At 44.9% G+C, this 27,991-nt stretch overlaps 1 protein-coding gene across 2 annotated transcripts in view; it reads right to left on the reverse strand.

Annotated features, from left to right (window-relative positions):
- Window positions 1-27,991, reverse strand: part of PIGL (phosphatidylinositol glycan anchor biosynthesis class L) — a 112,040-nt gene that overhangs the window by 26,998 nt on the left and 57,051 nt on the right. For both annotated transcript variants that reach the window (XM_004042211.5, XM_019027170.4), the window contains exon 3: window positions 1,145-1,235. In XM_004042211.5, coding sequence (XP_004042259.5) covers window positions 1,145-1,235 — 91 coding nt within the window. The remainder of the gene's footprint in view (window positions 1-1,144; window positions 1,236-27,991) is intronic.

Below are 27,991 nucleotides of genomic sequence, written 5' to 3' on the forward strand. Positions count from 1 at the left end.
GCCAGCAGGATTCATGTTTTCATGAGAACTTAATCAAAAATTAAGCCAAATGGTGAGGCTTTAAATGTGGAATTTTAGGTATTACCTCATGAAGGATTATTATATATTTTTTGAGTGGTAGACAGTAAGCCTCCTTGGCAGCTTTAAAATTGACTATGGGCTAAGCAGTCCTGCTGATCCTAGAAGAGCTGAGACTGGTGTTGCTAGGCTTGTCCACCATTGCAGTAAATACAAATCTCTGCTATTGCTCTAATTGCATCCAAAATTTTCTTCCTTAGTGGGTATGAATGCATTCTCATGTTTTTTGGAATGAAGAAATCAATGCTTAAAAATCCTGGCTTCACCACCACTTGTTTACCTTGGACAAGCTGCTTGGCCTCTGCAAAACCTCAGTTTCTTCAATGTAAACTGATAATTTTACTTTTTTTTTTTTTTTTTTTTCTGAGACAGACTCTCGCTCTGCCACCCAGGCTGGAGTGCAGTAACACAATCTTTGCGCGTTGCAACCTCTGCCTCCCAAGTTCAAGCGATTCTCGAGCCTCAGCCTCCCAAGTAGCTGGGATACAGGCACATGCCACCACGCCCGGCTAATTTTTGTATTTTTAATAGAGATGGGGTTTCACCATGCTGGCCAGGCTGGTCTGGAACTCCTGACTTCAGGTGATCCGTCCAACTCGGCCTCCCAATGTGCTGGGATTACAGGCATGAGCCACCACACCCAGTCACAAATTTTACTTTTAAAGTTAAAATGATACTCTGTGAAAATGCTTGGTAAAAGGTGAGGTCAAGTTCTGTATAAATGAGAATCACTGGGCAGGCTCTGGGGGACCTGAATTTTTAGATGGCAGGACGAAGGCAGGGGCTTGAGGGTGTTAAGGAGGACACAGTTTAGAAAAAACTTCTGCCTCTATCTGAGCACTGATAATTTAGTTATTCAGTCTCACACAAGATCGTAAAGATATCAAAAGGTATGTTTGTTCTTCAGTAGGTTTAATGGTGAGCATTGGAAGTTCTGGCCTCCTTAGAGAGTGGCCCTGGAGAAGGACTGGAAGTGGGAGGGTGGCCACAGAAAAAATTACAGAAACCGCCTGGTGTGAATGGGACCAAGACCTCAGGTTTTCCATTCAGGGAGCTGCCCCCTTACCACATTGATGCCATTCACTTCTATGTGCTGAAGGAGGAGTCTGGCCACGTGCTCTGTGTCCCACTGCATGCCTGGGTCATCTGGGAAATCCCTACAAGAGAGAAGCACAACTTGAACACCTTTTCTAATCAGGCACAACCTTCTCCCTAAGCTCCAGTAGGTGCATGCCCAGTTTTATGATAGTTACATTGGGGGTAAGGGGTCCCTGCCCTTAAGCTTCAGCAGATTTCAGTTAAGGTGAGATTTACAAACATGAAACAACTAGAAATTAATGCACAATTCCACACAACACACTTTTGGAGCTTTATGCTTGTTGCTGAGGGTAAGAAACAACATCAATGAGACAAGGCTCTGTCCACAAGTTGGGGAGACAAATGTGTTACAAATGAACTTGAGCACAAGGCATGATGATATGCACTTTATGAGAATATTAGTAATAGTACTTTAATAAAAAGTACAAAGGTATGTTACTTCATTAACCTCATGAACATCTTTTGACAGAGGTTTTTTTGTTTTTTTTTTTTTTCTTTTTGAGATGGAGTCTCCCTCTGTCACCCAGGCTGGAGTGCAATGGTGAGATCTCGGCTCACTACAACCTTTGCCTCCGGGGTTCCTGCCTCAGCCTCCTGAGTAGCTGGGATTACAGGCACCCACCACCACGCCCAGCTAATTTTTGTATTTTTAGTAGAGATGGGGTTTCGCCATGTTGGCCAGCCTGGTCTTGAACTCCTGACCTCAGGTGATTGGCCCAACCTTGGCCTCCCAAAGTGCTGGAATTACTGCTCTGTCGCCTAGGCTGGAGTACAGTGGCACAATCTCGGCTCACCACAACTTCCACCTCCCGGGTTCAAGCAATTCTCCCACCTCAGTCTCCTGAGTAGCTGGGATTACAGGTACGTGCCACCACACCCAGCTAATTTTTGTATTTATTTATTTACGTATTTTTCCCGAGTCAGAGTCTCGCTCTGTCACCCAGGCTGGAATGTAATGGCATGATCTCAGCTCACTGTAACCTCCACCTCCTGGGTTCGAATGGTTCTCCTGCTCAGCCTCCCAAGTAGCTGGGATTACAGGCACCCGCCACCACACCCAGCTAATTTTTGTATTTTTAGTAGAGACAGGGTGTCACCAAGTTGGCCAGGCTGGTCTTGAACTCCTGACCTCAGGTGATCTGCCCGCCTCAGCCTCCCAAAGTGCTGGGATTACAGGCGTGAGCCACTGCACCTGGCCTTTGACAGAGCCTTTACCGATGAAGTTAAGTAGCTTGTTCGCAAGGCTGTTATAGTTAGATTTTGAATGCAGGTTTTTGCCTGCAAAGCCAAAATGCTTTAGCACTAGGGAGCTGGCTACATCCCCCCTCCATCAGGACTGGGACTTGCTGCATGTCAGGTACAAAGGTCTTTACCAGAATAAACTGCAACTTATCTGTGTCTCCACCTGGCCACATCACAGGCCTATCTCCTTCTCCAACCTGCTGAAATCCTTCCTGTCTCTTTTCTGTGCTTTGATCTATGGTGTCACCTGATATGAGACTAAGGCCTCATCTTGGCCCCCTTTTTTGAAAATATTATTCGTAATCTTATAAACTGATACCTATCTCTCTTTGGGTCAGGTCCTACAGCAACACCCGTAATGCTACTGAGAAGACATGGGCTCTGCTCCCTACCAGGCAGGCTGTTATCACCTCCCTATGGACAAAGGTCATTAACTGGCCCCCTTTCGGACTTTGGGCAAAGGAGAGTCACTGGAGGTTTTTCAGCACAAAAACAACATGAGCCTCAGCAATAAATAATGTAATTGTTTCCTTTGCTTCAGTTGGTTAATCTGCCAACCCCTTATGGCAGTGGTCCCCAACCTTTCTGGCACCAGGGACCAGTTTCATGGAAGATAGTTTTTCCATGGACAGGGGTGGGGGGCATTAGATCCTCATAGGGGCGTGCAACCTAGATCCCTCGCACGCGGAGTTCAAAATAAGGTTTGCAGTCCTATGAGAATCTAATTCCACTGCTGATCTGACAGGAGGCAGAGCTCAGGCAGTAATGCTTGCTTGCCCATCACTCACCTCCTGCTGTGCTGCCTGGTTCCTAACAGGCCACGGACCTGTACTGGTCTGCAGCCTGGGGGTTGGGGACCTCTGCTTTAGGGTGTTTTCTACAGAGGGCAGCTTTGTACTTTTCAAAGCCCTATCCCGTCGGCCACTCCACGTGGTTCTCATAGTGCTTCTGCAGTGAGCAGGACAGACAGCTCAGCAGGTGGGAGACAGGATCAGGAGAAAGGGATAAAGCGGGATCAGGACAAAGTTCAGTTTTGTTTCCTGGAAATGGAGCTGAATATAGTGTGTAAAACATAAGCCCCTGAGCTCACGCAGCTGAAGGAGAAATGGACAATGGGAACAGAGAAAATGTCTTGGAATGACAATAGCTACATACATACTCCTGGCTGAGAGGTTCACATAAATGTATTAAGGCATCATTTTGGAGAGGGAATACACCAGTAATATTGTATGGAACTTTAGCACACGAGAGAAAGGATAGGAGGATAGTAGGCTAAGCCTACTAATTCTCTGTTGTTCTGAGGTTCTAACGTGCTGAAAGATAAACCTCAAAGAGGGGGAAGTTCATGGCTGCCTTCCATTTATCTTCAGAGAACTGGGATCTGCTCTTTTGAGGGGCGATGCAGGAACAAGTGTTGCTCCATGCCTTTCTTTCGGTGGCTCCACCCAGTCATTGTGGATGAGGCCAATCATTTAGGGAGGGACTCTGGACTGTAAATATCTGCTCTGTGATGTGACACATCTGATAAAGCATCATTACTTTTATGATCAAGTCCAAACTCCTCTTGGTCAGACGTTCAAGTTTTCCCCAATCTATCTCCTATTTTGATTCACTTCCTTTCTCATTATTTGAAAGAGTCAATGAGATAACACAGGTCAGAAAGCATTTAAGAAATGTAAAAAGGGCCGGGAACGGTGGCTCACGCCTGTAATCCCAGCACTTTGGGAGGCCGAGGCGGGCGGATCACGAGGTCAGGAGATCGAGACCATCCTGGCTAACACGGTGAAACCCCGTCTCTACTAAAAATACAAAAAAAAAAAAAATTAGCCGGGCGTGGTGGCGGGCGCCTGTAGTCCCAGCTACTTGGGAGGCTGAGGCAGGAGAGTGGTGTGAACCTGGGAGGTGGAGCTTGCAGTGAGCCGAGACCGTGCCACTGCACTCCAGCCTGGGCAACAGAGCAAGACTTCAAGAACTGTAAAGAAATGTGTAAACATCAAAAGTGTGGCTGTTATTCCTGCATTAGCCTAATTTAAACCCTCCTTTAAAAAAAAAAGAAAGAACTCCCCAGTCTTTCTTTCTTTTTTTTTTTTTTTTTTGAGATGGAGTCTCACTCTGTTGCCCAGGCTGGAGTGCAGTGGAGCAATCTCAGCTCACTGCAACCTCCGCCTCCCAGGTTTAAGGGATTCTCCTGCCTCAGCCTCCCCAGTAGCTGGGACTACAGACACCTGCCACCATGCTCAGCTAATTTTTGTATTTTTAGTAGAGACGGGGTTTCACCATATTGGCCAGGCTGGTCTCAAAACTCCTGACCTTGTGATCCGCCCACCTCAGTCTCCCAAAGTGCTGGGATTACAGGTGTGAGCCACTGCACCTGGCCCCCAGTCCTTCTTTCTTGCAGTCCCTTGCAGAGCTCTTTGATGGCCACTTCTACGAGCGGTTTATGATTTCAAAGTGGGGTAGGCACCACAGGAGATGTGTAAGATGACTCATTGAGGTAAAGCAGTGAATCACCAGGACTTCTATTTACCTGTTTTTCTGTTTAAATTTATATTTTGTAGCTATTTTATAAGGCATCATATACCAACAGGGTTTAACATGTACACAGTTTGAATAAATAAGTACATAAATATGGAGGTGCAAGCTCAAATGTTGTTTCTTGCCATTAGGGGAGTGTGATAAAAATGTTTGGAGATCACTAGTCTAATCTACTCACTCTTCATTTTTCATTTTTTCTCCTGAATATTTTATTTTATTTATTTATTTTTGAGATGGTGTTTCGGTCTTGTTGCCTAGGCTGGAATGCAATGGCACCATCCTGGCTCACTGCAACCTCTGCCTCCCCGGTTCAAGTGATTCTCTTGCCTCAGCTTCCCGAGTAGCTGGGATTACAGGCATGTGCCACCACGCCCAGCTAATTTTGTATTTTTAGTAGAGACAGGGTTTCACCATATTGGCCAGGCTGGTCTCAAACTCCTGACCTCGTGATCCACCCACCTTGGCCTCCCAAAGTGCTGGGAGTACAGGCGTGAGCCACCACACCCGGCTGATATTTTATTTTTTTGAGACAGAGTCTTGCTCTGTCACCCAGGCTGGAATGCGGTGGTACAATCATAGCTCACTGGAGCCTTGACTTCCAGGCTCAAGTGATCCTCCCACCTCAGCCTCCCAAGTAGCTGAGATTACAGGTGTGAGCCACCAAGCCCAGCTAATAACTCAGTGATTTTTAGTACATGTATGGAATCTCTACATTTTATTTTACTAGTATTTTACATACATATATATATACACTTTTTTTTTTTTTTGAGATGGAGTCTTGCTCTGTCACCTAGGTTGGAGTGCAGTGGCACGATCTCAGCTCACTGCAACCTCTGCCACCTGGGTTCAAGCGATTCTCCTGCCTCAGCCTGTCAGTAACCGGGATTACAGGCGTGCGCCACCATGCCTGGCTAGTTTTTGTATTTTCAGTACAGACAGGGTTTCACCATGTTGGCCAGGCTGGTCTAGAACTCCTGACCTCAGATGATCCGCCCGCCTCAGCCTCCCAAAGTGCTGGGATTATAGGCTACATATATTTAATTCTTGACTCTCCAACCTATCATAAGTCCCCTGATGGACGGATGTTACATGAGCCATTAATCAGTCAAGGTCTAACCAAGAAAATGGAGACCACCAGGTATTTCAGAAGGAATTTAATATAGAGACCTGTTTACCCACTGTATGGGAAGAGCTGAGAGGCCAAACAGGGAACAGTGAAACAACGCAGAGACTGGCCACAGCAGAAGGGCACCACTGCCTCTAAGATAGGGGACAGCAGAGCCATGGAAGGGGAGCAGTGGTGGGAACTAGATGTCAGGAGAACTAGCTAGATGTCAGGGAAAACACCAACCTGCTGATGGACATGCCACTTAGGGTGGAGGATGGGGGAAATACCTGGTTCTTCCCTCTGCTACCTCCTAGTCATCCATCATTGCCATCTAGTGGTCAAACCCTTCCAGAAGCCAATGGATATGGGAGCCTGGAAACTGTAGTTTCCATTGGAATAGAGCAAAGGCATAAGATAGAGGCAATGTCTTACTCACAGCAGGTGTTCAATGGATATTTACTTTCAATTGCTGCTCAATCTTGGCCCTAAACCTTCAAAGGACAGCAGCAGTCTGGCCACCTGCCTCTCACTGTCTAAGAGTTTTCCAGCTTTATGGAAAAGCAATAACCTGCCAGGTGCTTGGTTATAGAGGGCAGCGGGGAGAACCGTACTGGGGGACATGGGGGCACCACAGGGCAAGCAGGATTCAAGGCTCAGGGAAGGGAGACATGGCAAGGGTTAATAGCCAGTTTCACCCCAGAAGCTCAGGGACAGAGTACCGTCCATGATTATAGTGGTCCAGTGTCACGAGCAGGCAATGTGATGTGGCAGAGAGAACATGGGTTAGGATGACACAGAACCCGAGTTCTAGCTCCCCTGCTTTCCATGTGACCTGGCAGGAGCTGCATCATCAGTAAAGATAAAATAATTCTGGGATGCACCTGATGACTGCCTGAGAGTCCTTCCAACTCTTAAGTCTAGGACTGTGTCATAAGCAAATGATTGATCTCACCCACTATCAGGGGGTGGAGCCACTAAAAGAAAGGCATGGAGCAACACCTGTTCCTGTGAGCCTTTCTCCAAGTGAGCTTCCCTCACAGAGCAAAGACACTGCTATCAGGTATGACACAGATAACCTCCCAAAAGCCAATGAGAGACTAGATCTCTCATTGGACAAGGCCAAATTCTTTACTACACACCTTCCTTGTATTTAGAAACCTTCACTGAACTCCTCTACCAACTATAGCTTAGACTACCCCACTTCGTACCTGATTTGAATAGTATTCCATTATTTTCTGTTGTTTTGTGTGTCTCTTTAGCTAAACTTAAAATATAAGACTAGGCCTGTGCCTTATTCTTCTATTTCTTAGGTGGTACATGGTACAACTCAAGTCAATGAACAATTTTTTAAAATAAATAAACAATAAGTAATTGTGCTTCTACCCTATGCAAGGAAGTGTGTTAGGGGGTTTAACAAGCACAGTTGCTTGACAGAAGTACTCTGTATTTGGACGAACCAAAGGGAATTATACCAGCCACTGGGGGCTGATGCATGTAAGCAAGATGTTTGAAAGATTGCAATTTTTTTTTGCTTTTTTGCGATGGAGTCTCCTTCTGTCACCCAGGCTGGAGTGCAGTGGCACGATCTCGGCTCACTGCAACCTCCGCCTCCCGGCTTCACGCCATTCTCCTGCCTCAGCCACCCAAGTAGCTGGGACTACAGGCGCCTGCCACCACACCCGGCTAAGTTTGTTTTTGGATTTTTAGTAGAGACGGGGTTTCACTGTGTTAGCCAGGATGGTCTGGATCTCCTGACCTCGTGATCCACCCACCTTGGCCTTCCAAAGTGCTGGGATCACAGGCGTGAGCCACTGCGCCTGGCCGAAAGATTGCAATTTTATAAAACAGATTACGGGTTAAAAAGTGTATACATTGGGCAAAAGGGCAAAATATCCTAATGGGGCCCCTTCCCCTCAATATAGGAAAATATAAAATTTGATGCTGGGAAATTTCAAACAGATAAATGTAGAAAAAACTCCTTTTAGACTATCTGAGTTGTTCTTTGCCTAAAGTTCAACCCTAATCAGCTCAAGGCCTGGGTCCAAGCATAGTTTCTGTCTTCTCTAATAGAGTAACAATTCTACCCTAGATAAAAATGTAAGTCAGTTTTTGGATGCTTCCTTAAGAGACAGTTGGTGAACGATAGTTGCCCCAGTTTTCTTTGTCTAGTCCCTCTTCCTGATAACTAGAACAGGAGAAGCCCTCTTGGTCTGTGAAGTAATCTTAGGTATGAAGCCAGACAGAGTAGAGTAATGAAAAAGGAGGAAACCAAGCTGTAAGGACTCTGGGGAGTGAGCCATCACACGGTCCCAGATAGCACCCCTCCTCCTACCACAGTTATTGTGGGTCATCTGCTATTTGCAGCAAAGCCAAATTCTCATTTATAGATGCCATAATTTTTTAAAGCCTCCCTATCATCAATTATTTAGGTTGTTTCCAATTTTTTAGTATTGTAAAAAGGTTGTAATGAGCATCCTTATCCATAACTCTGTATGCCTCTCTCAATATTTCTTTGTGATAAAATCATAAATGTAACTTCTGAGTCAATGGTGAAATGAAAAGCACATGCGTGGATCTCTCTTGTAAGAACTCTGCTATGAAGAGTAGATGGAAAGTGTGTTAACTTGCAAGGCATACAGCATCAAAGGAGTGTTTTTTTTTTTTAAAGAGAAAGATTTGTACATTTTATAGGCTGAAACAAAAAACTAATAAGTACAATTTATATTAAGAGCTCCATTCCAGCCGGGCACATTGGTGCTGGCACTTTAGGAGGCTGAGGCGGGTGGATCACCTGACATCAGGAAATCGAGACCAGCCTGGCCAACACGGTGAAGCACATCTCTACTAAAAATCAAAAAATTAGCTGGGTGTGGTGGTGCGTGCCTGTAATCCCAGCTACTCAGGAGGCTGAGGCAGGAAAATCGCTTGAACCTGGGAGATGGAGGTTGCAGTGAGCCGAGATCATGTCACTGTACTCCAGCCTGGGTGACAGAGCAAGGCTCCATCTCAAAAAAAAAAAAAAAAAAAAAAAAAATAGAGCTCCATTACTTTGAAAAATCTAAGGTGTTTTAATATTATCTACTTTTTAATCCTTTTTTAATTTTATAGCCATGGGGTCTTGCTATGTTGCCCAGGCTAGTCGTAAACTCCTGGTATCAAGTGATCCTCCTGCCTCAGCCCTATTTTCTTTTTTCTTTTTTTTTGAGATTGAGTCTCACTCTCTTGCCCAGGCTGGAGTACAGTGGCACAATCTCAGCTCACTGCAACCTCCGCCTCCCAGATTCAAGTGATTCTTCTGCTTCAGCCTCCCGAGTAGCTGGGATTACAGGTACCCGCCATCATGCCCGGCTAATTTTTGTACTTTCGTAGAGAAGGGGTTTCACCATGTTGGCCAGGCTCATCTCGAACTCCTGACCTCAGGTGACCCGCCCTCCTCTGCCTCCCAAAGTGCTGGGATTACAGGTGTGAGCCACTGCGCCCAGCCAAGTCCTATTTTCCTATCCTTGTAAGCTCCCTGAAAAATCCATATAATTTCTTTCTTTTTTTTTTTTTTTTTTTTTGAGCCAGAGTCTCGCTCTGTTGCCCAGGCTATAGTGCAGTGGCACAATCTCAGCTCACTGCAACCTTCATCTCCTGAGTTCAAGCGATTCTCCTACTTCAGCCTCCTGAGTAGCTGGGACTACAGACGCCCGCCACCACGCTCAACTAATTTTTGTATTGTTAATGAAAATGGGGTTTCACCATGTTGGCCAGGCTGTTCTCAAACTTCCGACCTCAAGTGATCCGCCCGCCTCAGCCTCCAAAGTGCTGGGATTACAGGCGCGAGCCACCACGCCCAGCCCCATATAATTTACTTCTTTTCACAGTTGGAAAGAACTGGTTAAAAGAGATTTACTTAGTACACATGGACTTATACAAGCACTAAGGGGGCTGAGAATATAAAAGAATGCACATATGGTAAAGACCACAATTTTATCTTGTTAACTGACTCTCCTTGGAAATTACTTGTATGTAATTCAAAATCAATTTGAAAGCAGAAGTCAAGCCTCAAATAGTAGTCAAGCTTTACACTTAAAGAATATCTTGGGGCCACGTGTGGTGGCTCACACCTGTAATCTCAGCACTCTAGGAGGCCAAAGTGGGAGGATCACTTGAGCACAGGAGTTCAAGACCAGCCTGGGCAACATAGTGAGACCCTGTCTCAACAAATTAAAAAAAAAATTAGCTGAGAGTGGTGGCATGTGTGTGGTCCCAGCTACTTGGGAGGCTGAGGCAGGAGGATTGCCAGAGTCCCAGAGGTTAAGGCTCCAGTGAGCTATGATCGCACCACTGTACTGCAACCTGGGTGAGAAACAGCAACAACAACAACAACAAAAAAGTCTGGGCTGGGCGCAGTAGCTCATGCCTGTAATCCTAGGACTTTGGGAGGCCAAGGAGGGAGAATTGCTTGGGCCAGGGCTTCAAGACCATCCTGAGCTACATCTCTACAAAAAATAAATTTAAAAAATTAGCCAGGTCAGTGGCATGCACCTGTAGTCCTAACTACTTGGAAGGCTGAGGCATAAGGATCACTTGAGCCTGGGAGATCAAGACTGCAGTGAACCATAACCACACCACTGCACCTGCAGCCTGGGCAACAGAATGAGACCCTGTCTCAAAAGAGAGAGAAGGGAAGAGGAGGGGAGGGAAGAGGAGATGAGGGGAGGGGAGGGGACAGATCACTCTTGTAATCCCAGGAGGGTGGATCACTTGAGGTCAAGAGCTTGAGACCAGCGTGGCCAACATGTGGAAACCCCATCTCTAATAAAAATACAATAATTAGCCGGGTGTGGTGGCGCATGCCTGTAGTCCTAGCTACTCGGGAGGCTGAGGCAGGAGAATCCCTTGAACCCAGGAGGCAGAGGTTGCAGTGAGCAACTGCATTCCAGCCTGGGCAACAGAGCAAGTCGCCGTCTCAAAAAAAAAAAAAAAAAAGAGAAAAAAAAGAAGGCCGGGTGCTGTAGCGCACGCCTGTAATCCCAGCACTTTGGGAGGCCAAGGTGGGCGGATCACCTGAGGTTGAGAGTTTGAGACCAGCCTGACCAACATGGAGAAACCCCATCTCTACCAAAAACACAAAATTAGCCGGGCTTAGTGGTGGGCGCCTGTAATCCCAGCTACTTGGGAGGGTGAGGCAGGAGAATCGCTTTAACCCAGGAGGTGGAGGTTGCAGTGAGCCAAGATCGTGCCACTGCACTCCAGCCTGGACAACAAGAGCGAAACTCTGTCTTTAAAAAAAGAAAAGAAAAGTCTGGCATTGCCCTGCCTATGTGACATAGGCATGAACCAGGCAATGGATTTGCTCCAGCAAAAGACAGGTATTCCGGCGCAATTCCCTTGCTACTTATGACTTTTCAAATCCAGACCTTTGCAGCTTTACAGGGAATGGTCATAAAGTTACTGAGCTTAGAGTTCCTAGAAACTTCCTTTCATTTTAAGCAATGTCCTTTGTGACTTTTACTGCAATTTTAATCAAAGAGTATGGAAATTTCTCGGATGCTGATGTGCGTGGGTAAGTTTGCAAAGATGTAAAGCTGAGTTAAGTCTGCCTAAAACAGATGGATATGGAGGACTGAAGCCAAGTTTCCAGCCAGGTTTTATCCAAGTAAAGAAGAGATGACAAATCTGAAGAATGGAGCTGGATGAGATAGCATCATATACTGCTGGTGCAGGACGAAGATAACTAGAGATTGCATCAGGCAGTTGCTGAATCCTCCTTTGTTGACATACGGCTCTCCTTTCAGAATTCTAGTCCATAGGGTTTATTGCATCTGGCCCTCTCAGCTCAGAAATGATTAAAAGGCAAACTCTGAAATATCTGGTAAGTTTGTACCTTGCACCTAAACCTTCGAATACAGAGACCTGTGGTCTTTGCACTCCATCACTTTACATCTCAAATCAGAATTCCAGTCCATACAGTTTATCTCACCTGACCTTCTCAGCTCAGAAATGATAAAAGACAAGCTCTGAAATATCTGGTAAGGTTGTACCTTGCACCTAGACCTTTGAATACAGAGACCTGTGGTCTTTGCACTCCATCACTTTACATCTCAAATCAGTCAGGTGGTGTTTCCTGATAAGAAGCCAGCAAAAGAGAACTGAGAATAAAAGGCAAAACTTTCAAGATGGTTCACAGGGGAAATCTAGGACTACTTAAAACATTAAAGAGACCTATTAAAGAATTTTTAGCTAGGTGTGGTGGCTCACGCCTGTAATCCCAGCACTTTGGGAGGCCAAGGCAGGCGGATCACCTGAGGTCAGGAGTTTGAGGCCAGCCTGACCAACATAGAGAAACCCTGTCTCTACTAAAAATACAAAATTAGCTGGGCACAGTGGTGCGTGCCTGTAATCCCAGCTACTCAGGAGGCTGAGGCAGGAGGATTGCTTGAACCTAGGAGGCGGAGGTTGCGGTGAGCCAAGATCGCGCCATTGCACTCCAGCCTGGGCAACAAGAGCGAAACTCCGGTTTCAAAAAAAAAAAGAAAGAAAGAAAAAAAAGAAAAGAAAAAAAAGAATAATAGTAATAGGCTGGACACAGTGGCTCACGCCTGTAATCCCAGCACTTTGGGAGGCCAAGGCGGGTGGATCATGAGGTCAGGAGTTCGAGACCAGTCTGGCTAACACGGAGAAACCCCATCTCTACTAAAAATACAAAAATTAGCTGGGCATGGTGGCAGGCACCTGTAATCCCAGCTACTCGGGAGGCTGAGGCAGGAGAATAGCCTCAACCTGGGAGGTGGGGGCTGCAGTGAGCCGAGACTGAGCCACTGCACTCCAACCTGGGCAACAAGAGTGAGACTTCATCTCGAAAGAAAGAAAGAGAAAGAAAGGAAGGAAGGAAGGAAGGAAGGAAAGAAAACAGGCAATTTAGAAAAGAAGAAATGCAAACTGCCAACATATATTCCTTCTGCTTCTCAGAAATAATCAAATAAATGCAAAATTAAAGCAAGATGTCTGTGTTGGAGAAAGAGAAAGGGGCACTGTTATGTACTGCTGTTATGAGTTTAAATTGCTACGTCTCAAGAAGAAGGTAACTTGCCTATATGTGAATATCTGTGCCCTTTGACCCTGTGTTTCTAGAAATCTAACCTAAGGAAATAATTAGAGAAGCCTAAAGGCCAACGTCAGCTCAGGCAGAGAGATATCACTTTCACCGCAATTGGAGTGGAAAGAGGTTGGCAGTTCTGTTGCTCTGCACCAGGGAGCAATTTCTCTAACTTCCTGAATTGTGGCTTATGAAATATGCTAAAGTTAACACAAGAGTTTTTTTGGGCATGTTCAGAGTAAGAGCAAAGAAAGCACAGATACACCCACGGTAAGGAATGTCAACGTATAACAGGACAAAAAAACCCTAGTCACTAAATTTTAATTTTGCTTCTGACTTCTCAGTCAAAAAGAATGAGACTTAGACGAAAGAGGAACAGAAATATATTTAGAGGAATTGAATTTTGAAAACAAAAATAAGTCTGTGAGAGAACTTCTTAAAGGGCTCTGAATGTATTCAAGTCTCAGCTCCCCTAGGAAGAACGCTTAGTGTGTACTTTATTGGGGACTGTGACCCCAGGAGCAGAAGCCACTGACAGATGGAGAAGGCAGGGAAGCAGGGATGCTCTACTGATGTGGCCCTACTTATGGGCACTGGCTGTGTGTTCCCACAGGACTGTCTGAAAGTTGTAAGAAAATCATCTTACAACTGTCCATCTTCCCAGGAAGATAAAGAAGGAAGTATTTATCTCCATAGGCTGTTAGCTCTCTAATCTTTCAGAGTTGAGCCCGCTTGGGGACCCCCGGGCAATCGCAAGCCCTGGGGCAGACAGCAGGAGGAGCAGTGCGGGCCTGAGGCGAGAGGCTGTGAGCTGGAACCAGCCTGCGGCTTCTCGGTGCCTGCGCAGCCATGGCTGGAGAAAGGCATCTGGAGGGGTCCCCAGGGACCCACACCACCAGAGCGGGGCTCCGAGAGAATGAAATCATTGTACATTTAAGTGATCTGGACTAAGCACACACTATGTGCCAAACAGAGGGCTGAGTTTTAGGGATATAAACATGAATACAAGTCATGGTCCCTTCCCTTAGGAAGCTTAGGGCCAATGAGGCACAGGTTCGGGCTGCTGCAGGATGAGCAGTTTGCTGAGGGAAGGAGAGATGGGCAGGGGAAGAGGTGAGGAATCCAGGCAGGTTCGGGGTACCATCAGTCAGTGGCTATTGAAGCACATGAGGCACCTCATTAATATGATGGCATTACGCGTCTGGCTCTGAGGAGAGACTACTATTTTGGAAGCTAAGAACACAACAGAAGAAGCCAACTCTTGCCAGTCTTTAAGTGTGACTTGTACAAGCCCGACGACTCCTTCCCTGGGGTGTATTTAGCAAACACAGTGTTAATACCTCTGGAAAAGGCCCCAAACTCGAAGTCCCGCCCTAGACCCTAATGTTCAGGAAACAAGCCAGGCTAAAAGCGTTCATTAAAATAACGTTGTGGTTTTTTCCCCCACTGGCTGAATATCCTCAAACAGTGACCTTTCCTACACATTCTAATGAGTCACACTGGCCGGCACATTTTAGTCGGGAGAGTCATGGAAACCCTTTGTGAAAATCTGTGGGGTTGTGGGTCCGTTCAGTCACCAGGTGCTGGTGAGGGAAGCCCCCCTTCCTTCCTCTCCCCAGCTAAGCAAGCCCAGGGGCCCAGGTCTTTCTCCCCCAGACCCAGCCCTGCTCAGAGCAGGAGACTTCGCAGCCTCCGCTGCTGGAACTCAAGCAGCGTTGGGTAACAGCTTATCTCTGAAAACCGAGTCCCACTTTTGCACACTGCACTCTGAACTTTAATACAGACGGAGGCGGCTCACACGCCCTTATTTGGTCTTGTGGCTTGTACAGCGCAAGCCGGAAGGTTCAGCCACCCCTCCACCCACCTCTGGCCCATCTCTAAACTCGATCATTTCCTTTGTCATCCAAAGCGAGCAAAGGTCAGTAGAGTTCAGAGCTAACATTAAGGCTAGCCAAGGACGTGGAAGCCTAACCTGGGACTGCCAATATCGCCCCCCAAGGGCCACTGTGGGAGGCAGCAACTGTCTCCTGGTCTGAGGGCCTGGCACTAGCGTCGCTGCTCCAAATACAGGAGTGTGAAGAAATGAAGTCTAAGCTGCAGGGAGGTTGCAGCAGGGTCCAACAACTTCTGGGGGGTGTCTCTGCACCGCCAGGGACTAACCTAAGCCATACGCAGAGAAAAGAAATAGGAGAAAAGATAAGTAAGAGAAGGAAAAGGCGATCTGAGAAAAAGAAAAAGGACTGAAAAAAGAGGTATATAAAGATCAGTGCACTTTTATTAAGTATCTGCTGTGATAAGGACCTCATTTCTAAGCAGCTTAGGAGCCCAGACAGACCAAATGCCCTAAGAGAGCCTTTTCCACATACGGCTTGAAGCCCCCAAATCTAACCATAAAATGGATTTTTTTTTTTTTTTGGAGACAGAGTCTCACTCTGTCGCCCAGGCTGGAGAGCAGTGGCACAACCTCTGCCGCCCGGGTTCAGGCGATTCTCCTGCTTCAGCATCCCCAGTAGCTGGGATTACAGGCACCTGCCACCGCGCCTGGCTAATTTTTGTAGTTTTAGTAGAAATGGGGTTTCACCATCTTGGCCAGGCTGGTCTTGAACTCCTGACCTCGTGATCCACCTGCCTTGGCCTCCCAAAGTGCTGGGATTACAGGCTTGAGCCACCGCGCCCAGCCTGGATTTTTCCTTTCTCATAGGACATAAAAAGGATTAGCAAGTCATGAGTGCTAGGTATTACACTGAAATCAGTTACCTGTGTTCTCCTTCCCAGAAAGATGCATTTCATATTATTGCAACAAATAAAGTACATAAAGCTTGCAAAGTCCTTGTGAGAAATCTTTCTTCAAAAATTGCCAATTTGGCCAGGTGTGGTGTCTCACCCCTGTAATCTCAGCCTTTTGGGAGGCTGAGGTGGTGGGAGGGCTGCTTGAGGCCAGGAGTTTAAGACCAGCTGGGCAACATTAGTAAGATCCTGTCTCTACAGATATATTCTTTAATTGCCAATTTGCTATCTAACGTTGTAACCACCCAGTGGGTTCACCTTGCCTGCTGCCTAGACAGAGTCGATTTATCAATACACGGGAATTGCAATAGAGAAAGAGTAATTAATTCATGCAGAGCCGGCTGTAATTAATTCATGCAGAGTCAGCTGTAATGGAGACCGGAGTATTATTATTACTCAAATCAGTCTCCCGTAGCATTCTGGAATCAGAGTTTTTAAGGACAGCTTGGTAGGTTGGGGGAAGCCAGTTAGTGAGGAGTGCTGATTGGTTAAGTAGGAGATGAAATCATAGGGAATTGAAGCTGTCCTCGTGTGCTAAGTCAGTTCCTGGGTGGGGGCCACAAGATCAGATGAGCCAGTTAATCGATCTGGGTGGTGTCAGCTGATCCATCAAGTGCAGGCCTGCAAAATATCTCAAGCACTGATCTTAGGAGCAGTTTAGGGAGGGTCAGAATCTTGTAGCCCCCAGCTGCATGACTCCTAAAATATAATTTTTAATTTTGTGCCTAATTCGTTAGTCCTACAAAGGCAGTCTAGTCCCCAGGCAAGAAGGAGATTTGTTTTGAGAAGGGGCTGCTATCATCTTTGTTTTAAACTATGAACTGGCTGGGTGCAGTGGCTCACATCTGTAATCCCAGCACTTTGGGAGGTGGAGGAGAATGGATTGCCCGGCCTTGAACCTGTTTATAAAAGCAGCTTTCGGGCTGGGCGCAGTGGCTGATGCCTGTAATCCCAGCACTTTGGGAGGCCGAGGCAGGCAGATCACCTGAGGTCAGGAGTTCAAGACCAGCCTGGCCAACATGGTGAGACTACGTCTCTACTAAAAATGCAAAAAATTACCTGGGTGTGGTGGCGGGCGCCTGTAATCCCGGCTACTCAGGAGGCTGAGGCAGGAGAATCGCTTGAACCTGGGAAGCGGAGGTTGCAGTGAGCCGAGATCGCACTGTTGCACTCCAACCTGGGCAACAAGAGTGAAACTCCGTCTCAAAAAAAAAAAAAAAAAAAGAAAGAAAAGCAGCTTTCATGAGCAATGTCCTGGTGGCCACCCAAGTTCATGATGAGGCAGATGCGGGATGTATTTCCCTCTCTATGAGGCAATGCTGACAGACCAGGAAGGGAACTATGAGATAAGGCTTTAAGCTTGATCGATGGATTCTGATTGAAGTTAAGTGGGTTCTTACTCATATTCAACAGCATTAATAGTAATTGCTAACTCCTTAATAATTCAATAAGAGCTTTTGTATAATCGGTGATTTAAAAAGTTTTACAAAATCTTCACACTATTCAATTGTTTAATATAGATTAACATCTCTCTCTTATTTTTTTTAAGAGACAGGGTCTCAGTCTGTTGCTTAGGCTGACCTTGAACTCCAGGTCTCAGATGATCCTCCCACCTCACCCTCCCAAAGTGCTCAGATTACAGGTGTGAGCCACGGCACCTGGCCAGATTAACACCTCTTCTAAGAGCAGTGAGTCTTGAATGAGCATGGCTCCTCAGAAATATCTTTTTTTTTTTGAAATAGGGTCTTGCTCTGTCATCCAGGCTGGAGTGCAGTGGTGCAAACACAGCTCACTGCAGCCTCAACCTCCTAGGATCAGGCAATCCTCCTTCCTCAGCCTCTTGAGTAGCTGGGACTACAGGCATGCACAACCACGGCCAGCTAATTAAAACAATTGTTTTGGCCAGGCACGGTGGCTCACGCCTGTAATCCCAGCACTTTGGGAGGCTGAGACTGGCAGATCACCTGAGGTCAGAAGTTAGACACCAACCTGGCCAACATGGTGAAATCCCACCTCTACTAAAAATACAAAAATTAGCTGGGCATGGTGATGTGTGACTGTAATCCCAGCTACTCGGGAGGCTGAGGCAGGAGAATCGCTTAAACCCAGGAGGCAGAAGTTGCAGTGAGCCAAGATCATGCCATTGCACTCCAACCTGGGCGACAGAGTGAGAATCTGTCTAAAAAAAAAAAAAAATTTCTTTTTTGGTAGACATGGGGTCTCGCCATGTTGCCCAGGCTGGTCTTGTACTCCTGGGCTCAAGTCATGCTCCCGCTTCAGCTTCCCAAAGTGCTGGGATTGAGCCACTGCACCTGGCCAGAGATATCTTTTGAAGTAGACATTGCTTACTATTACTGGCTGCTGGACCCATAATGGGGGCTGAGTCCTATGACCAGCCTGGACATCTTTCCCAGCTTCTTGAGAGGTGCCAACATCACATCAGGATATATGTATGAGCTGCATTCTGCACTGACTCTTTCACCAATTTAATGAGCACTCTGGATTCCTTGAGATCATTCTTAAAAAGAGTTTGAGGAGGATACCTTCCCTCCACATGACTAATGCTGATTCATTAACCAGAGAATGCAGGAGTTAGAAGGGACTTTAGGAACCATCTAAGTAGTCCTGTTAGCCTCAGAAAGAGTAATTCTAGGGATATTTTGTGAAATCAACACTGACTATGTTTGGGAGGTAAAATGATTCCTTTGTCAAGGTGTTTGGGTATGGGTGTTTAGGGTATGTAAAATTAGATATTTTACATAATAGTAGTAACTAGACTGGTGAAAAAAAAACAGACCAATTATTTACCTCTAATTCAGCATTCCATTGTGCTATCTCTCTCCTATAACTTAGGCTTTTCTAAGTTGTAAAGAACAAGGATATGGAGTCTTTCTACCTCCCTCGTGCATGTTCACTCTGAGATGCTGGCTATGGTGGGCAAGAAGGAGGATAAGCCAAGGGATGCCCAGCCATTCCTCTCACACCCAGAAAAAGGGAGGGCTTTCAGGGGACTGTGGGCAGGCAAAGCTGAAGGAAATTTGGGATATGTGCTAATTCCCAGGAAGACCCTGTCTGGTGATGCTCAGATAGCTTCTGCAGGGTGAATTATTCTCGAAAGGCAGTGGTCTCCAGATCAGGGCAGTCCACCACTATGGTGAGTTACAGTCCTGATCTGCTGATCAACACCCTCTTAGCAGTGCCCCCATGGACAGCTGTCGCCCCCCCTTCCATTGTCTGGGGGCAATAGCAGAATGTCTGAGGATGGGTCTTACAGGTTGCATTGCTCTTGCTCCCCTTTGGCTTGCCTGCTTCTTGTCAGATGGGAGCTGTACCAGTGGGCACCCCACCTGTGTACCAGAGCTCCTGCTTCTGCAGGAGACTGAGGCCAGTATTTCCCCCTTGTCATGGAAGATTCTATCACAGGTCCCCTTCTTCTTTCTCCTTTAGCCAGTCTCATAAAAATTTGCCAATATCGGTATCCAATTCCTTCTAAAATTAATATTTCTTAGATGTAGGCAAGGAACTAAGCATTAAATATTGCAGCAGAAAATATACACGCCTACCAGGCTAGGGATTTATAGGGAAAATATACAAGAGAGATCCAAATCACTTCAAAATTATTTCCAAGTGGGTTGATGCTATTTGATGTGGTTACTTAAGAATGTAGACAAAAGATACACTTGCAGTGCTGGCCAGAAGATAGCTTTAGTTATTATGAATGTTGCATCTGGCTTTGCAGAGAGCAAATGCCTAGACACATTCTCAGGGATGGGATGGGATTTGTTAAACAATCTCTTGCATCCAGTCTCTGAAACATAAAAGCCGTTGATATTCTTTTAGAGCAGGTAAAAAATGCTTGGACTTTTCTTAGAAAAGGGAGAACATTCCTAGAATTAGCATCTAAAACATGTCAAAATTTAGCTTGCAAAAATGAGTTCAAAATGAACTACTGTTCTACAGCAATGTTTTCCAATTGAGGTCCACAAATCCCTGAGAGTCTGTGGCTAAATTCTCAGGGGTCCATGCATTCCTAGAAAAATTTTTTACTTAAATAATAATCTGAAACATTTCATGATTATTTCCTTGACAATTTCAAATGAATGTATGTTCATGTGATTTTAGTGCTTATATTTATACATGTGAAAGCACAAGAGTCTTCTCAAAGTAAGTGAGATTTTTTTCCTTTTAAAAACACCTAGTGAGCCAGGCATGGTGGCTCATGCCTGTAATCCCAGCACCTTGGGAGGCCGAGGTGGGTGGATCACAAGGTCAGGAGTTCAAGACCAGCCTGGCCAAGATAGTGAAACCCCGTCTCTACTAAAACTACAAAAATTAGCCAGGCGTAGTGGCAGGCACCTGTAATCCCAGCTACTCAGGAGGCTGAGGCAGAGAATTGGTTGAACCCGGGAGACAGAGGTTGCAGTGAGCCAAGATCGTGCCACTGCACTCCAGCCTGGGTGACAGAGCGAGACTCTATCTCAAACAAAACAAAACAAAACAAAAAAAAAACACTGAGTGAACCCTAATGCCTAATGTAAATTATGGATTCCAGGTGATAACTATGTGTCAATCAATGTGGGCTAATCAAGTGTAACAAATGTACCATTTGGGTTGGGGATGTTGATAACCAGAGAGGCTGTGCATGCGTGGGGCAAGGGCTGTAACTTCTGCTCAATTTTGCTGTGAACTTAAAACTGCTCTAAAAGATAAAGTCTGTTAGAAAGAAAAAAAAGTTATGCAAAAAATGACCCAATACTGTATGTAAGCTAAACATGAACAGAAAGTTAAATTAGAAGAAAAGAAAGAGCCACCCATCACTCAAAGTTAACTAATTCTGCTCCAAAGTATTGGTGGCTGAAAACCAGCTGGCATTCTCCAGGCAATCAAGGCTAATCTATTTCCATCAACCCTCTTTCTCCAGTCTTATAGGACCCTTAGCCTCTCTCAAGTACAGTCAGTATGGACCCATGCAGGCACCATTTGATGGGACCTCTGCCCCCAGGAGCAGATAAGGCCTAGAATTACCAATGTGAAAACATATTTTAGACCCAGTATCCAATGGACCAGGGTGAACCTCAAGCATCTGTGTGTACATCAAGCTCTAGGCTCTTCCTCAGTGATGCATATGGTTTTCCATGTCCATGTGCCTGGGCTTCTGCCCTGATGTAGTTGTCTGTTCCTCTACTGGTAATAAACCCAGCCCAGTTGGTCAAGACCATAAGAGGGTCTGGCAAGATGACATATCCAAGCCTAGTGACTTCAACCAGTTTTCTGTCCTAGATGCTGGCTATAGTCATCTAGCTCCAAACAAGGTCAACCCAGAATCACAGCAAGGCCCCCCTGCCTGACTCTGACCATCTTGTTAGCTAGAAACACTTGCTGCAATGGCTTACCCAATAGATTGGGCCTCCTTGGAAATAGATACTAGTCCACTTCAAGCCTGTATTCACCCCATTCCCAGGCTACTATAATCTGATGACTGACTCACTGGCGTGTGCTGTTGAGGTCCCTGTGCCTCTGATAGACACATCAGTCTGAGATATGACAATCTGGAGCAAGAGAAGGACAATGGGGACTGAGTTTAGGTACAATAGGAAGAATTTAATAAAACTTTTATAGAAAATCTTCTCTTGGGAAGTATAATAAAATAAATGTAAATGAAAATTTAAAAGTTAGAAATATACATAAATCTGTTCAAGGATAATGCTGAGCCTAAGACCATCCTAAGTGGGTCTCATTGGCCTTGCAGGCAAAATATCTCTTTATTATATGCATTCATTTAGAAGTCACAGTCCTTTGATGCCAACAAGTCTAATCTTATGCCTTACACTAAATGAACTGGCATCTAAAATATGTCAAAAATTAGGTTGTACAAATGAATTTAAAGTGACCGGCTGCTCTGCCTATGGAGTTGCCATTCTTTTGTTTCCTTTACTTAATAAACTTGCTTTCACTTTACTCTTTGGATTTGCCTTGAATTCTTTCTTGGGCAAGATCCAAGAACCCCCTCTTGGGGTCTGGATTGGGACTCCTTCCCAGTAACATCTTCCAGGTGAACCCTGAAGGGACAATACTGAGGAAACTCTGGCCCAAAGGAAATAGACTGCAGCACCAATTGGCCAACTTTGGCTGTACCTGCTTATGATGCCCTAGAAACTGGGTGCTTTCCTGGGCCTGTTCCTCCAAGCGCTCTACCCTGAAACCCGTAATCCGTTTAAGAAACTGGCAAATGAAAAATCTTAACAACTACTGAATATTCTTCTGCCTGTCTGTGTATTTATATGTGTTGTGTGTGTGATATGAAAGCATTTTGATTAACTGGTTTAAAAATAATAGGTGCTTAAATCAAATATTGTCAGAAGAGTAAAAAGTATAAATGCCTTTTAGTTCATGAGACTTAAGTAAATCAGTTTTACATGCAAGGAAAGTGAAATGTGTTTTTGGTAAAAGATTATAAAAAGGCATGTGAATGTGGATTTTTTTTTTTTTTTTTTTTTTTTTTTGCCTAGATTTAAGGGTTAAAGGATTGTTTTAGGTTAGATAGGAAAAAGTTGAAGTTTGAACAAGTTGTGGAAGGTTTGTGAAAAATTAATCTTGTAAAAGAAATTCTGTGTGTGAACATATTAGCTAAAATTAAAGGGGTATTATTCAGTTTATCCATAAATTGAAGACTGGAATAAAAGCACAACAGAGTTTTCTTAGAACACTAATCTGCTCTTTAACAAAAATTGTAAAGGGTTTTAAGAGGTTTATTAAGAATCTTACCTTATGGTCAGACATTAAAATTGGATAGATTTATCTATAAAGTTTTATTAAGAATCGGGTTTGATCCTGGGCACAGTGGCTCATGCTTGTAATCCCAGCACTCTGGGAGGCCAAGGCTGGTGGATCACCTGAGTTCAGGAGTTTGAGACCCATCCTCACTGGCATGTGCTGTTGAGGTCCCTGTGCCTGGCCAACATGGCGAAACCCTGTTTCTACTAAAAATACAAAAATTAGCCGGGCGTGGTGGCTCACACTTGTAATCCCAGTTACTCGGCAGACTGAGGCAGAAGAATTGCTTGAACCTGGGAGGCAGAGGTTGCGGTGAGCTGGGATCACGTCACTGCATTCCAGCCTGAGCAAAAGAGTGAGATTCTGTCTCAAAAAAAAAAGAATTGAGTTTGACATCAATAATGCATTAATTCAATGGTGAAGTTTGGCTTGTTTGGTATAAAAATCATACAGGAAGCACTGTCAAATATGAAATGGCATTTGGCTTTCTTTGGGCTGTATTTGTATAAATATGTTATTGGTATATGTTCCAAAATCACAGGAAACTCCTACAATTCTGATATGACTTAGTGTATGTTGTTAATCATTATAATTGTTATGTAAAAATTGTTGTATGCCACAGAAGTAACCAAAATTCTTAGTCAACTGTGGCTTTAATAGAGGCTATCCTAAGGTGTTTTGTCACCCACGGACAATTGTTGTCTTGTCTTGGTCCTCTTTAGAAGGTGGTTTTATAGTCAATTATAGAACTCTAACAGGTGTTATTGAATGTAGGTTTCTAATAACTTTGTAAATTGTGACATTAAAATAGAGGAAAAAACTTTCAGGACTCATGAAGAGCTGAAATGTTCATGAATATCAAGCAAAACAGGAGTTAACTGCATGGATTGACCTAACAGAAGACTGAAGCAATCTTTTTTTAACTTTTGGCTTAAAACGTTGCTGATCCTTTGTTTTGTTTTTCAGAGCCAAGGAAATTTTTCTTTTGAGCTATTAACAGCTTTTAACAATTGAGTAAAGTATACTCCTGTGAACAAAATTTGAAGCATATTTGTTTCTCTCTGCCCAATTTCTCCAAAATTCAGAAACCATTTGTGAGCATTTTTAACTTATGGCAATATAATTATTTGCATAAATGCAATAAGAATGTTTTCTTTTGTATCAGAACACAATTGGAGAAACTTTTTTTTCACCAAGGCTTTGACTGGAATGACACTCTTTCCTTTAAGAAATCAAACTTGACTTACAGTGCCAATAAAAGCCCCTTAGGAAAACTGGCCTCATACATTGTCTACGTAGTCCCTGTACAGGGTTCTTGACCTGTGGTAAGTAAAGAATGTCACTTTATGACAAGTCCAGGAGCCCCAAGTTATCTTGGGATCTCAAGAAGAGAGAAATTTACCCAACTCATATAGATATTTGAGGGTACAGACCCATGGCTGGGCTCAGCTTTAAAAAAGTCTTATCTGAGATTCCTTCTAAGGAACAAAATTCCATCAAAGCCGATTTTAAAAGCCTATGTGAAAAATAATTATTGTTGCTGCACTTTATACAAATAATGAGGCCAAGTATAACAAAGCAAATCAGTTACCATGATTTGTCTTTAGTAAAAATGGGAGACTGGAGAGAAAAACGTTATGTTTCAAAAACTATGGTACGCATGTTATCAGAGTCTAGTCATTTTATTTTATTTTATTTTTTGAGATGGAGTCTCACTCTTGTCACCCAGGCTGGAGTGCAGTGGCGCGATTGCGGCTTACTGCAACCTCCACCTCCCAGGTTCTCCTGCCTCAGCCTCCTGAGTATCTGGGATTACAGGTGCCCGCCACCACGCCTGCCCAGTTAATTTTTGTACTTTTCATAGAGACAGAGTTTCGCCATGTTGGCTAGGCTGATCTCAAACTCTTGACCTCAGGTGATCCACCCGCCTTGGCCTCCCAAAGTGCTGGGATTACAGGTGTGAGCCACCACACCCGGCCAGAGTCTAGTCTTATCAGTTGTTTTTAAGTTTTTTTTCTGCAATTTAAACTGACTGCTTATTCCTGAGAACCAACCAGTGATCTCTGGCTGCTACTTAGAAGAAACAAGAGGGATAGATAATGTAAAAATCTGGATCAATATTCTAATTCTGGGCACATATTGGAATAAGTTAGTGACCCCATATCAACTTGGTTTCAACAATTGCCCAGTTCATGGAAAGGCTTCTTATTTAGTTTACTTTGAATAATTTTACTTATTTTGCTTTACCATTGTGGAATGTGTTGCTGTTGTACTCTTTGTGTAGGAATGCAGGATAAGCTTACTGAATGTTTTCTTAAATTGAACACTTATTAATCTTTCAGATATCACCTTTTGTCAGAGTTACAAACAGCCCTCACCATAGTGACGCTTTCTTTCTCTTTTTTTGAGACAGAGTCTCACTCTGTCACCCAGACTGGAATGCAGTGGCCTGATCTCGGCTCACTGCAAACTCCACCTCCTGGGTTCAAATGATTCTCCTGCCGCAGCCTCTTGAGTAGTTGTGATTACAGGCACCCACCACCACACCTGGCTAATTTTTATATTTGTAGTAGAGACAGGGTTTCACCATGTTGCCCAGGCTGGTCTTGAGCTCCTGATGTCAAGTGATCTGCCTGCCTTGGCCTCCCAAAGCACTGGGATTATAGGTGTAAGCCACTGCGCCCAGCCTCCATACTGACACTTTCTGATAGAGCTCCTCTCTACCCCAAATACAAGAGACCCTAACAGGCAGTAATATCATTGCCCCTATTCAGCCTGAAGAAGTCACAGAAGATGGATCTTCATCCCTCTACAACCCTTAGGATTAAGGGTTCTCTTATAAAAGGAAGGGGCGAAATATGTCAGAGGCATTTGAACCACAGCAATTCCATCTTGAATAGGGGCTGGCTAAAATAAGGCAGAGACCTACTGGGTTGCATTCCCAGGAGGTTAGCATTCTTACTTATAGGATGAGATAGGAGGTCAGCACAAAATACAGGTCATAAAGATCTTACTGATAAAACAACCTGCAATAAAAATCCCACCAAAATCCCACCAAAACCAAGATGGCAATGAAAGTGACCTCTGGTGGTTCTCATCGTTCATTATACGCTAATTATAATGCATCAGCATGCTAAAAGACACTCCCATCAGTGCCACTGACAGTTTACAAATGCCATAGCAACGTCAGGAAGTTACCCTCTATGGTCTAAAATGGGAGGAACCCTTAGTTCTGGGAATTGCCCACCTCTTTCCCAGAAAACTCAATAAGCCAGCCCTTGTTTACAGTATAATCAGGAAATGACTGTAAGTGTCCGTAGTGGAGCATCCCACTTTGCTGGCCGGTGGAACAGCCATTCTTTATTCCTTTACTTTCTTTCTTTTCTTTTTTTTTTTTTGAGACGGAATCTTGCTCTGTTGCCCAGGCTGGGGTGCAGTGGTGTGATCTCAGCTCACTGCAGCCTCTGCCTCCCGGGTTCCAGCCAGGTGTGATCTCGGCTCACTGCAGCCTCTGCCTCCCGGGTTCCAGCCATTCTCCTGCCCCAGCCTCCTGAGTAGCTAGGATTACAGGCACAAGCCACCACACTCGGCTAATTTTTGTATATTTAGTAGAGACGGGGTTTTGCCATGTTGGCCAGGCTGGTCTCAAACTCCTGACCTTAGGTGATCCGCCCCCCTCGGCCTCCTAAAGCGCTGATATTACAGGAGTGAGCCATAGTGCCCGGCCTATCCCTTTACTTTCTTTTTTTTTTGAGATGTAGTCTTGCTCTTGTCCCCCAGGCTGGAGTGCCATGGGGCTATCTCAGCTCAGTGCAACCTCTGCCTCCCGGGTTCAAGCGATTCTCCTGCCTCAGCCTCCCAAGTAGCTGAGATTACAGGCGGCTGCCACCACGCCCGGCTAATTTTTGTATTTTTAGTAGAGACGAGGTTTCACCATGTTGGCCAGGCTGATCTCAAACTCCTGACCTCAGGTGATCCACTTGCCTCGGCCTCCCAAAGTGCTGGGATTACAGGTGTGAGTCACCGCACCCGGCCTCCTTTACTTCCTTAATAAACTTGCTTTTGCTTAAAATAAATAAATAAATAAACAAACAAACAAAGTGACCTATGTTCTACAGCAATGTTTTCCAGCTGAGATCCGCAAGAGAACTCTTGCCTTCCTCTTCTTGGCCTCAGGTCTGAACTGCTTGTCCTGTGACCCATTTCCTTTATCACGCTCCAACCTTCTCACGTCTGGTCTCACTCTTATCTCCTACATCTGGCCTTGTCCTGACTTCCACACTTGACACCTGACACTATCTTCTTGGTAATAACCTTGGTTCCCAACTGACCAGTACTAAGGTTCCCTATTTGTGACAGTTAGCTTCAGAGCACTTTAAATAAATGCCTGTCCTGATTAAGTACACTCTAGAAGCCCTGATGATCTGGGGCTTTGAACCACGCCCTGTGAGTATCAAGGCCATCGATGGAGGCCATCAGTTTGCTAATGAGAACATGAGCCTCTTCACTAGCCAGGAGAACCTGGAGACCTCACCCTCCTCCAGAAGCCCTGTTCATGCCTCTGACATTTCTGCCCTAAAAAGTTTCCAATGGCTTAGTTTAGCTATAGGGCAAAAGGGTTTTCCCTCAAAGAAATGTTTCCCCCCTTTAGGCAGAGTGATATTTGTGGTGTCCAGACTAACAGGGATGAAGAACAGATGAATCATTTAGTGGAGGTGATGCATTATGCAGTCACTAAATCCACACATCTGGGAGTGTGGATTTTTTTTTTTTCATCCCTCTTATCTTTGACAACCAATTGGTCATCAAGCCTTAGAATAGCTACCTCTGTAGCAGCACTAGAAACTATCTCCTTCTCTCAATTTCCTCTGCCACTGCTTTTTTTTCTGACTCTGATTTCTCACCTGACCATGCCCATTGGTTCCACTGCACCAAGTCTGGAGCCCCCTTCCCAAGCTGCTTTCCACAGTGTTGTCAAAAGAAGTCTTTCTAAAATGAAAATCAGATCAATTTATTGCCCATTTTGACGTACTTCAAAGCTCCTTATAGTTTTAAGACATTTCAATTCCATAACCTTCATCTGACACATGGTCTTTGTGATCTGGCATTTGCCTGGCTCCCTCACTTGATCTTCTGTCATATTCCCTCAGGCATGTGGACTCCAGCTATCTGCAAGAACTCATATGGAATGCACCTGGCTAATTCCTACTTGTCTCTTAAAGCTCAGATCACAGGCAACCTGTCTCTAGCGTCTTTCCTGGCTCCTGCATCTGAGTCCATGGTAC

The sequence above is a fragment of the Gorilla gorilla genome, chromosome 4 (genome assembly GCF_029281585.2).
Source record: "Gorilla gorilla gorilla isolate KB3781 chromosome 4, NHGRI_mGorGor1-v2.1_pri, whole genome shotgun sequence".
Lineage (NCBI taxonomy): Eukaryota > Metazoa > Chordata > Mammalia > Primates > Hominidae > Gorilla > Gorilla gorilla.